We start from the raw sequence: 12,915 nt of genomic DNA, 5'->3' as shown, positions 1-12,915 counted from the left end.
AAATTCCCTGGTTCAAGACACATGCAAGAGCATCAACTGCCAGGGGTATGACCTTAAAAGTCTGTCAAACATTTAACTAACCAGAGAAGTGTTTATCTGGCTCAGGAACTGAATTCAGTGCAACAATTTTGTCTACATTCATGCCTGGAACTCTGCTAGAGCGGGTTGTGTGCTAGATATACAAGGATGTATCCTGTTCCCTGTCTCTGTTTTTCCAACCTCCTAAGTGGAATCACTTGCCTAATTTAAAAGTGTGTTTTTCTGACCTTAGGCTTTTAGCCCAGCTGCCAAGAGCAAATGTTGTTCTCTTGCGATACCTTTTTGGAGTGCTATACAACATTGAGCAACATTCCTCATCCAATCAGATGACAGCTTATAATTTATCCGTTTGTATGGCCCCAAACGTTCTTTACCCACCTGATTCCGGCACCTTGGAATTGGAATACAACTTGATAAGAAAGGTAATGAGAGCTCTCATTTTTGTCCCCCAGGGGGTAGAATCCCTACTTTGAACCGGACATGTGCAGTAGTAACTCTGACGGATGGAACTTTGTGAAGTGCACATTTTCATTAGGCCCCTGTGGAGTGGCAGAGTTCTTTATGCTACTCTGGCGGGGTCTGGGAAGGGGTGTCGTTAAACGGGAAACTCGGAGCAGTCGAGTCACTTCTTCCCCCTCCAGGAGACTAAACACTAGACTGACTAAAGGAGAGAGAGAAGAGTCATGTGATACGATAGAAAAGAACCTGGGCTTTGGAGCTTCACCAGTCAAGGTTCAACTCTCAGCCTAATCCCTGAGGGAGTCGTAACCTTGGGCAAAGCCATGGTTTCCTCACTACACAATGGCGACAACAGCCAGCTCCTCCGGTCATCACTGGCACATCCTGGGTGGCTTGGGCAATATGAGCCCCCATGGCTCCAAACACATTTGCCTTCCTCTGCCAATTGTGGCTCATCTAGAAAAGTACTCGGCTACTATTTCACCTCTGCTACGTCATATAGAAACTAGCAAGAGATTCCAGAATATCCTAATAAGATGACAGGTCTTCCCCAAGCTCACCCAGAGAGAGCCAGCATGAGGCAAAGCAATGCGTGAGAAGGGACTGAAGTTAGACAGACAGATACGTTTTCTCTCCAGCTGTGTGGGTTTTCCCTCACAACCCCACCAAAATCCCTGCTTCCCAACTTTATGATACTTCTTAATTTAAGAAATGGTTTTCTTAAGTTGTCGTTCATACTTTATAAAATTTCATAAGATGGTATATATCAGTTACAGCTCAGTAAAACTGGAAACAAAATTTAAAAGCAAAAAATAAGTAAACTTTAATAAGGTAGGCTACTTTGAAAATTATCCTTGTTTATTTATATTTTGATATGTATTTATTTGAGAGAGGGAAAGAGAGAGCGTGAGCGGGGCAGGGGCAGAAGAAGAGGGAGAGGGAGAGGGAGAAGCCCAAGCCCATTCCCCGCTGATCACGGAGCCCAAAGTTGGCTCCATGTAGGGCTGGATCTCACCACCATGAGATAGTGATCTCCGCCGAAATCAAGAGTCAGACGCCCAACAGAGGGGCCCCGAAATTTATCCTAGGCTTAAAGACGTAACCACTGATCCCAAAATGTTAGCTCTTAAACTAGGCCACGTATTATAACCTTAGCCCACGGATGGGCAGTATTTTAAAATGTGTACCCAAAGTACACGGGAAAGTATCACTCTTTCTAAGTTATTTCTGAGAGAACTCTGGTTTCTATGTGTTTCTGTTTTTTTGTGTTTTTTTTAAACTTTTATTTATTTACTTGACTGAGAGAGACACAGCGAGAGAGGGAACACAAGCAGGGGGAGTGGGAGAGGGAGATGCAGGCTTCGCGCTTAGCAGGGAGCGCGATGTAGGGCTGATCCCAGCACCCTGGGATTATGACCTGAGCCGAACGCAGATGCTTAACCGACTGAGCCACCCAGGCGCCCCTGGTTTCTACATATTTTTATCAACTCTGAATTTTTCTGAGAAGTCCTTCCCATTTTTTCTTAGATCCAAGGTCTGTATACAAAATGTGATTTATAACTATGCCCTATGGAAAAGAGCACCCCATTCTTGTCTTTTTGTGTTACAGATTTGTTTTGTACAATTTCTCATTGAAAATTGCCTCAGGATATTTGGAGAAGACATCACTTCCCTCTTGGGCGAGAACTCAATGAGTCGTGCTAACAGCGAGAAGGCTGCAGGTACCGGGAGAAATTTAATTGGCTTTAGTGAGAAGCAGAGAGCAAGGTTACCAGGGGTCATGGGAGATGCTTAGACAGAGCTGTTCTGGAGCACAGAGCATCGCCAGGGCAAGGATTTCCATGTGCTCCTTCTTCCGAAGGCTGGCTCACAGGTCAAGGGAGGTTCCACACTGTTGTGAGACCAAAGAAAGGATAAGATGAGGTGTCTGACTTCAAGAAGTTTCTAGTGTAGATCATAAGGGCATTAGGACTCATCATGGTATGCTACAGTGTTTAGGAATTTTTTCTAACAAAGCTCTAAATGGGTATAACATCATACATATATATATAGTTATATATATATAATGAGATACTTATACTATATAAATATGTAATCAATATATATATATATTTATGTATATAAGATGTGCTCTGGTTGAAGCCAGAGCAAGGGGCCTTTCTTCCACTTCCTCCTCTTTTGGCTCAGGGGCTCTTGAGGCACCACAGGATTCCAGTGCCCTTTGAAGCGGGTTGAAAAGAACTGGCATCATTGAGAAAAAAGGACTTGACTTGATGTCAAAAAACCTCTCCAGAGTGTAAAGTCCTGTGCCCCATTTACCAGCTATATTATCTTTCGCCAGTTATTCCAGCTCAGCATCAGTTTATACATCTCTAAAATGTGGATAAAAATAATGTCTAAATCTTAGAATTGTGGTAAACACTAAATAAGATGATGGATGGAATCCACAAAAAGCCATTAATAGGACTAGGAGAAGTGCCCCTGAGACTAGAGCTAGTACGATTTGAGCCTAGCTAATCACAGCTACCTGGCAGCAGTCCACCTTAGAAGGTAGACTTATGATTCAGAACCTGGAGACACGTATCATCAATCCCTCCATATTTCTGACATTTCTTGGTTTTATGATGCTTACCACATTGCTTTGAGGAAATCTTTAGGACAATACAAGTCATCAGGAATTAAGATGAGTCTGGGGCGCCTGGGTGGCTCAGTCATTAAGCGTCTGCCTTCAGCTCAGGTCATGATCCCGGGGTCCTGGGATCGAGCCCCGCAACGGGCTCCCAGCTCTGAGGGAAGCCTGCTTCTCCCTCTGCCCCTCCCCCTGCTTGTGTTCCCTCTCTCGCTGTCTCTCTCCCTCTGTCAAAATATAAATAAAATCTGTAAAAAAAAAAAAAAAAAGGAAAAAGAAGGTTCAGCGTATTAAACAACAACTACTACTAGTACTCTCTCTTCTTCCTTAGACTCCGGCCCTATGACTGTGACAAGCCGTTCTTTCAGAGCCAGGGCCTTTTGTCGGGGTTGCAGCACTTGCAGGCACACCCAGTGCACAGCCCCACCTTCCGCAAAGCCAGTACAGCTCTTTGGAGTTTCGCTCATGGATATGTGTTATAAAGACAACCTTCCCTTCCCAATTCTGGTAGGTCATCTCCTTTGGTCTTCTATAGCCCTCCTGAGGAGGGGACACTCTGAGAGGCCACGTGTCCTCATCCAAATCTATCCTCAAATGGAGTAGTCATTAGACAGCCCCTGGTTTTGGCTGAGAAGCTCTGTTACTGTTATTTCAAGGAACAGAATCTGACTTAGTTCCAGCAGAGTCATGAGGCAAATACAACAGGAAAAGACATTCTTGTCCATTCCACCTGGGTCTTGTTTTCACAAAGACCCACCGAGGCTTATTCAGATCAGTCAAAATGGACTCTGTGTATGTGAGTCTCTGAGAGTCCACCTCATCTTCACACTCTCCCTTCATTGCCTTCCTGCACTCACATGAGTCTCAAGTCTCCTTCAGCGGAGTCTACTCAGTCTAACAACTGCAAACATCTGACACAAGCATAGACTCATCCTCTGGCAAATAGGAATCTGTTAATCCTAACAGAGTATGTCAAATGGAAGCCACAGAGTTTGGCCTGTGTTATCTCAAACTGCTGTAGTGAATTGTCAGTGTGGACATTCACTGAGTATTCGGTGTCTCTGCAAGCACTGTGCGAGATGTAGGGAACGTTCTGCTAGCTATGAAGAAATGTATCATTTTAGCTAGCATGTTACCTGCTAGCTACTACCCCAGGTCCTTGCATCACAGGAAATTTAGGGGCTTGCTAGGATTATCATCCTCCGCACTGCCTAAAGGAATCAGAAAAGCCTCAGTACAGGATGCATGTGCCCCAGCTCACACAATATATAATTAGCATAATAGACTTCAGATCCATTGGATTCCCTGAGTCCAGCCCTTATTAAGTTTCTACACAGCAAGGAAAGGATATGAAGTTACAGCAAAAGACAATGAAAGACTCATGAGAAGGGAGGGTAATCAGAGAAGGAGAAGAGAGTTTCTGAGCCTGACTTTAAAACAGGGAAGGAAATAGAACAAGTAGGAATGGAGTATACAGTCACTTAAAGAGAAATAAACAAATGGGAAATGAGTATTCCCTAAATAGACTTCCATACTTGGGGAAGAGCATCTATGTAGGGAATAATGAGAAAGAAATGCTAAATTAGGAAACAGACGGTGATTCCCCAAAGGCCTTGAAGCGGAGAAGTTTGATTTAAAAGTGGAAACTCAGTGGACAGGAAAATCTGATTAAAAGAAGTTTTTAAACTGTTTCACTGTATGATTGTAAAATGGATATTTGGGTCAAAACTATATAGAAAGACACTGAAAAAAAGAAACCAATCTAAATTGACTTTACTCCTTCCCACTCTAAAACAGTGTACCATTATATTCCCGTGCTCTTTCAAAATGCAGGCAAGCTTGTGCTCTGCGTTTGTGGATATGAGATGCCATATACTTTTCTTTTCTTCCTACAGGATATGCTTTCCTTTATTAATCAAAAAGGGCCCCTCACAGAAGGCATATTCAGCAAATCAGCCAATATAAAATCCTGCATGGTCCTAAAGGAGAAACTAAATTCTGGGGTCAAAGTGAACCCGTACAGCGAATCTGTTCATGTGGTCGCATCCGTCTTAAAGGTAGGGAAGGTTCTAGCATTATCCACACACGAGTAACTGAAGCTATGAGGCACACTTTAGTCCTTCAACAAGACTCCTCAAGAACCATAAAGGGCATAATAGATTAAGAACCTGACAAGCTAAAAAACCCTTGAGAAAATCAAAATTTAAGGAAGCTACTTTAGGATTTAAAAGCCCCATGTATTAGAAATACTTTGTTTTCACTACACACCGCCCTCCCCACTTTCACTCCTAAAGACTCCATGCAAAATACTAATACTGAAATGACTACTAGTCATGATAATAAATTTCAAAATACGCACCGATACATACACACTGTTTACCCATGCAAACATCCTCACCCCCCTCCTAATGAAGGCAAACTTTCCAAAAGAAATAGAACAGGGAAAGAATTTAATCCATCCACCTTGGCACTTATGTACAGCTCTGAACAACCCTATGTTAACGTAGTAATGACTACAGTCGTAGAATCTCAGTCACATTTCGTCTTCCCTTGTCCCCCGTTAATGTTCGAAGATGTGATCAATAGCAAAGTCCAGAAATGACTTAGGTAACCACTCCTACACTGCGGTCATAGTGATATCCAGTAGTAATATACATATAGGCATCAGGAGACAGGAGAGGAATGATGATACACTAGGTAGCAAGATGAGTGTTGCCCTCTGTAAGGTGTACACATGGAATCCATTTTCTAGCAAGAGTTAGGAGGTTCTTTCCTGATTCCGTGTTATAAGCACCGACTAGGAAGAGGGTGAGCACTTGTGGGGAGAGTGCTTAGACATTTCTAAACTTTTCTCTTCTTGAAGTTGACGGATCTTGGTGGAGAATGAGACTCTGCAACCTTGGCCTTGATACTATCATGGCAAACTAACTGGATATTGTCCTAAACTAGAAATGAATCTATCCTCAGGACCACAGTGAGTCTGCCATTGGACTCTCGACTTTTAGACAGTTAAGAAAAGGAAGAATGAAGCAATTGTGAGAGTAGCTTTCTTCCAGGGAGCACGCATACCCCGAGTGAGAAGACCTACTTCTTTCCTAATATGTGTGCCAGAGCCCACCTGTTTGTGTTTTGATTGTTTCAGGCCTTTTCTTGCTAGAATTAAGAGCTAGCAGTGTGCCTAAAACAAGCAACATGGGTATGTGTATTTCTGTCCAAGAAGCTAATAGGATTTAGGATGGTCTATAGCCAGACGCTGTCAGTTTGTGGTACTTTGCAAAAAAAGCACACATACAAAATAAGTTCCAGATGATACAAGGGAGCTTTATCTTCATTTCCACCACAGGCTAAGCTCTGCTTTTATGCCTCTAAGTTTTAGCGGGAGAAAATCCAAGCACCTGCTCCTGCGTGTGCAAGTCAATGGAGAGTCAGAGCCGAGCTCCGTGTGGGTCCCAGTTTGGGTATCTGTGAAGGAAGTGGGGGCTGAACTGAATTTTTTAACTACATATTTTCTCTAGAATATTTCCAATGCATATTTTTCTATAATATATACACATATTTTTTTTTATCTCCCTAAGGACTTTCTGAGAAATATCCAAGGAAGTATATTTTTATCTGATCTCTATGACAAATGGCTCGGTGTTATTGATCAAGGCAACAAAGAGGAGATGATAACGGCAGCCCGGAGGTAACGATGCATAATTACTCTACTCTGGTCACATCTCCAAATAATACCCAACATACTATGAGGAAAACATTGGCTTACATTTTGCAGCTTTGCCCACTATAATCATGACCAACGCCAAAGAGTTTCAATTCTTCACGCCCATGGGGGCCAGCTCAGAATAGAGGCACACTTTAGGGCTATTATTGTTCTTCTCCTGATCTTATTAATGTGGACACCTTGGCCGTTTTACACCTTCTGGATCCATGAAACTGGTAGACAAAATTCCCTGGTCCAGGACAGATCAAGAGCAACAACTGCCAGGGCTATGACCTTAAAAGTCTGTCAGACATTTAACCAACCAGGCAAGTGTGTATCTGGCTCAGGAACTGAATTCAGTGCAACAATTTTGTATACATCCATGCCTGGAACGCTGCTAGAGCGGGTTGTGTGCTAGATATACAAGGATGTATCCTGTTCCCTGTCTCTGTTTTTCCAACCTCCTAAGTGGAATCACTTGCCTAATTTAAAAGTGTGTTTTTCTGACCTTAGGCTTTTAGCCCAGCTGCCAAGAGCAAATGTTGTTCTCTTGCGATACCTTTTTGGAGTGCTATACAACATTGAGCAACATTCGTCATCCAATCAGATGAAAGCTTATAATTTATCCGTTTGTATAGCCCCATGCGTTCTTTACCCACCTGATTCCGAAAGCTTGGAATTGGAAGACAACATGATAAAAAAGGTAATGAGAGGTCTCATTCTTGTCCCCCAGGGGGTAGAATCCCTTCTTTGAACCGGACATGTGCAGTAGTAACTCTGACGGATGGAACTTTGTGAACTGCACATTTTCATTAGGCCCCTGTGGAATGGCAGAGTTCTTTATGCTACTCTGGCGGGGTCTGGAAAGGGGTGTCGTTAAACGGGAAACTCAGAGTGGTCGAGTCACTTCTTCTCTCTCCAGGAGACTAAACCTAGACTGACTAAAAAAGAGATAGAAGAGTCGTGTGATACGATAGAAAAAACCTGGGCTTTGGAGCTTCACCAGTCAAGGTTCAACTCTCAGCCTAATCCCTGAGGGACTCGTAACCTTGGGCAAAGCCATGGTTTCCTCACTGCACAATGGCGACAACAGCCAGCTCCTCTGGTCATCACTGGCACATCCTGGGTGGCTTGGGCAATATGAGCCCCCATGCCTCCAAACACATTGGCCTTCCTCTGCCAATTGTGGCTCATCTAGAAAAGTACTCGGCTACTATTTCACCTCTGCTACATCATACGGAAACTAGGAAGAGATTCCAGAATATCCTAATAAGATGACAGGTCTTCCCCAAGCTCACCAAGAGAGCCAGCATGAGGCAAAGCAATGCGTGAGAATGGACTGAAGTTAGACAGACAGATACATTTTCTCTGCAGCTGTGTGGGTTTTCCCTCACAACCGCACCAAAATCCCTGCTTCCCAACTTTAAGATACTTCTTCATTTAAGAAATGGTTTTAAGTTTTTGTTCATACTTCATTAAGTTTCATAAGATGTTATACATCAGTTACAGCTCAATAAAACTGGAAACAAAATTTAAAAGCAAAAAATAAGTAAACTTTAATAAGGTAGGCTACTTTGAAAATTATCCTAGTTTTATTTATTTTTTGATATGTATTTATTTAAGAGATGGAAAGAGAGAGGATGAGTGGGGCAGGGGCAGAGGAAGAGGGAGAGGGAGAAGCCTAAGCCGATTCCCCGCTGAACACGGAGCCCAAAGTTAGCTCCATGTGCGGCTGGATCTCACCACCATGACATCGTGATCTGCGCCGAAATCAAGAGTCAGACGCCCAACTGAGGGGCCCAGAAATTTATCCTAGGCTTAAAGATGTAACCACTGATCCCAAAATGTTAGCTCTTAAACTAGGCCACGCATTATAACTTTAGCCCACTGATGAGCAGTATTTTAAAATGTGTATCCAAAGTACACGGGAAAGTATCACTCTTTCTAAGTTATTTCAGAGAGAACTCTGGTTTCTATGTGTTTTTGGGTTTTTTTGTTTTTTCCTTAAACTTTTATTTATTTACTTGACTGAGAGAGACACAGCGAGAGACGGAACACAAGCAGGGGGAGTGGGAGATGGAGAAGCAGGCTTCACGCTGAGCAGGGAGCCTGATGTAGGGCTGATCCCAGCACCCTGGGATTATGACCTGAGCCAAACGCAGACGCTTAACCAACTGAGCCACCCAGGCGCCCCTGGTTTCTACATATTTTTATCAACTCTGAATTTTTCTGAGAAGTCCTTCCCATTTTTTCTTAGATCCAAGGTCTGTATAGAAAATGTGATTTATAACTATGCCCTATGGAAAAGAGCACCCCATTCTTGTCTTTTTGTGTTACAGATTTGTCTTGTACAATTTCTCATTGAAAATTGCCTCAGGATATTTGGAGAAGACATCACTTCCCTCTTGGGCGAGAACTCAATGAGTCGTGGTAACAGCGAGAAGGCTGCAGGTACCGGGAGTAATTTAATTGGGTTTAGTGAGAAGCAGACAGCAAGGTTACCAGGGGTCATGGGAGATGCTTAGACAGAACTGTTCTGGAGCCCAGAGCATCGCCAGGGCAAGGATTTCCATGGGCTCCTTCTTCCGAAGGCTGGCTCACAGGTCAAGGGAGGTTCCACACTGTTGTGAGACCAAAGAAAGGATAAGATGAGGTGTCTGACTTCAAGAAGTTTCTAGTGTAGATCATAAGGGCATTAGGACTCATCATGGTATGCTATAGTGTTTGGGAATTTTTTCTAACAAAATTTTAAATGGGTGCTATATATCTATATATATATATACAACACCATACATATATATGTAGTTATATATATATATATAATATATAATTAGATACTTATACTATATAAATATAACAATAATATATATATTTATGTATATTAGATGTGCTCTGGTTGAAGCCAGAGCAAGGGGCCTTTCTTCCCCTCCCTCCTCTTTTGGCTCAGGGGCTCTTGAGGCACCACAGGATTCCAGTGCCCTTTGAAACAGGTTGAAAAGAACTGGCATCATTGAGAAAAAAGGACTTGACTTGATGTCAAAAAACCTCTCCAGAGTGTAAATTCCTGTGCCCCCATTTACCAGCTATATTACCTTTGATCAGTTTTTCTAGCTCAGCATCAGTTTATTGATCTCTAAAATGTAGACAAAATAATGTCTAAATCTTAGAATTGTGGTAAAGACTAAATAAGATGATGGATGGAATCCACAAAAAGCCATTAATAGGACTAGGAGAAGTGCCCCTGAGACTAGAGCTAGTACGATTTGAGCCTAGCTAATCACAGCTACCTGGCAGCAGTCCACCTTAGAAGGTAGACTTTCGATTCAGAACCTGGAGACACGTATCATCAATCCCTCCATATTTCTGACATTTCTTGGTTTTATGATGCTTACCACATTGCTTTGAGGAAATCTTTAGGAAAATACAAGTCATCAGGAATTAAGATGAGTCTGGGGCGCCTGGGTGGCTCAGTCATTAAGCGTCTGCCTTCAGCTCAGGTCATGATCCCGGGGTCCTGGGATCGAGCCCCGCATCGGGCTCCCTGCTCCGAGGGAAGCCTGCTTCTCCCTCTGCCCCTCCCCCTGTTTGTGTTCCCTCTCTCGCTGTCTCTCTCCCTCTGTCAAAATATAAATAAAATGTGTAAGAAAAAAAAAAAAGGAAAAAGAAGGTTCAGCGTATTAAACAACAACAACTACTACTACTAGTACTCTCTCTTCTTCCTTAGACTCCGGTCGGAAGACTGTGAAAAGCCATTTTTTCAGAGACAGGGCCTTTTGGTGGGGCTCCGGCACTTCCCAGCACACCCAGTGCACAGCCCCACCTTCCGCAAAGCCAGGACAGCTCTTTGGAGTTTCCCTCATGGATGTGTGTGATAAAGACAACTTGCCCTTCCCAATTCTGGTAGGTCATCTCCTTTTGGTCTTCTACAGCCCTCCTGAGGAGGGGAAACTCTGAGAGGCCACGTGTCCTCATCCAAATCTATCCCCAAATGGAGAAGTCATTAGACAGCCCTTGGCTTTGGCTGAGAAGCTCTGTTACCGTTATTTCAAGGAACAGAATCTGACTTACGTCCAGCAGAGTCGTGAGGCTAATACAACAGGAAAAGACTTTATTATCCATTCCACATGGGTCTTGTTTCCACAAAGACCCACCGAAGCCTGTTCAGATCAGTCAAAAAGGACTCTGTGTATGTGAGTCTCTGAGAGTCCACCTCATCTTCACACTCTCCCTTCATTGCCTTCCTGCACTCACATGAGTCTCAAGTCTCCTTCAGTGGAGTCTACTCAGTCTAACAACTGCAAACATCTGACATGAGCATGGACTCATCCTCTGGCAAATAGGAATCTGTTAATCCTAACAGAATATGTCAAATGAAAGCCACAGAGTTTGGCCTGTGTTATCTCAAACTGCTCTAGTGAATTGTCAGTGTGGACCTTCACTGAGTATTCGGTGTCTCTGCAAGCACTGTACGGGATGTAGGGAACGTTCTCCTAGCTATGAAGAAATGTATCATATTAGCTACTTTGTTACCTGCTAGCTACTACCCCAGGTCCATGCATCACAGCAAATTTAGGAGCTAGCTAGGATTATCATCCTCCACACTTCCTAACCGATTCAGAAAAGCCTCAGTACAGGATGTATGTGCCCCAGCTCACACAATAGATAAGTAGCATAATAGACTTCAGATCCATTTTATTCCCTGAGTCCAGCCCTTATTAAGACTCTACACAGCAGAGAGAGGACATGAAGATAGAGCAAAAGAGAATTTAAGACTCATGAGAAGGGAGGGTAATCAGAGAAAGAGAAGAGAGTTTCTGGGCCTGACTTTAAAAGAGGGAAGGAAATAGAACAAGTAGGAAAGGAGTATAGAGTCACTTAAAGAAAAATAAACAAATGGGAAATGAGTATTCGCTAAATAGACTTCCATATTTGGGGAAGAGCCTCTACATAAGGGAATAATGAGAAAAGAATGGTAAAGTAGGAAACAGATGGTGATTCCGCAAAGGCCTTGAAGCATAGAAGTTTGATTTAAGAGTGGAAACTCAATGGAAAGGAAAATCTGATTAAAAGAACTGTTTAAATTGTTTCAGTGTATGACTGTCAAATGGATATTTGGGTAGAAAGTATATAGAGAGACACTGAAAAAAAAACAATCTAAATCGACTTTGGTCCTTCCTGCTCTAAAACAGTGTACCAGTACATTCCCCTCCTCTTTCAAAACGGAGGCAAGCTTGTGCTCTGCGTTTGTGGATATGAGATGCCATATACTTTTCTTTTCTTCCTACAGGGTATGCTTTCCTTTATTAATGAAAAAGGGCCCCTCACAGAAGGCATATTCAGAAACTCAGCCAATATAAAATCCTGCCATGTCCTAAAGGAAAAACTGAATTCTGGGGTCAAAGTGAACCCATACAGCGAATCTGTTCATGTGGTCGCATCCGTCTTAAAGGTAGGGAAGGTTCTAGCAGTATCTACACACGAGTAACTGAAGCTATGACTGGTGTCCTTCATCAAGACTGCTCAAGAACAATAATGGGCATAATAGATTAAGAACCTGACAAGCTGAAAAACGCTTAACAAAATCAAAATTTAAGGAAGCGACTTTAGGAGTTAAAAGCCACATGTGTTAGAAATACTTTCTCTTTTCACTACACACCGCCCTCCCCACCTTCACTCCTAAAGACTCCATGCAAAATACTAATACTGAAATGACTATTAGTCATGATAATAAATTTCAAAATACGCACCGATACATACACAGTTTACCCATGAAAACATCCTCACCACCCTCCTAATGAAGGCAAACTTTCCAAAAGAAATACAACAGGGAAAGAATTTAATCCATCCACCTTGGCACTTATGAACAGCTCTGAACAACCCTATGTTAACATAGTAATTACTACAGTCATAGAATGTCAGTCGCATATGGTCTTCCCTTGTCCCCCGTTAATGTTCGAAGATGTGATCAATAGCAAGGTCCAGAAATGACTTAGGTAACCACTCCTACACTGGGGCCATAGTGATATCCAGTAGTAATATACATACAGGCATCAGGAGACAGGAGAAGAATCATGCTACACTAGGTAGC

General features: G+C 42.7%; 1 protein-coding gene across 1 annotated transcript; it reads left to right on the top strand.

The window, feature by feature from the left end:
* Positions 1-297: 297 nt before the first annotated feature.
* LOC135363449 (rho GTPase-activating protein 20-like) lies at positions 298-6,653 on the top strand. Its single transcript, XM_064583986.1, has 4 exons — positions 298-461; positions 2,108-2,219; positions 3,459-3,634; positions 5,023-6,653. Exons 1-4 carry the CDS (start codon positions 366-368, stop codon positions 5,218-5,220), a joined length of 582 nt encoding a protein of 193 aa, XP_064440056.1. The 5' UTR covers positions 298-365; the 3' UTR covers positions 5,221-6,653.
* The last annotated feature ends 6,262 nt before the right edge of the window (positions 6,654-12,915 follow it).

The sequence above is a fragment of the Mirounga angustirostris genome, unplaced genomic scaffold (assembly GCF_029215605.1).
Source record: "Mirounga angustirostris isolate CCGP_5_RB_7025 unplaced genomic scaffold, mMirAng1.0.hap1 SCAF_296, whole genome shotgun sequence".
NCBI lineage: Eukaryota > Metazoa > Chordata > Mammalia > Carnivora > Phocidae > Mirounga > Mirounga angustirostris.
This window is presented reverse-complemented; position numbering and strand designations above follow the sequence as displayed.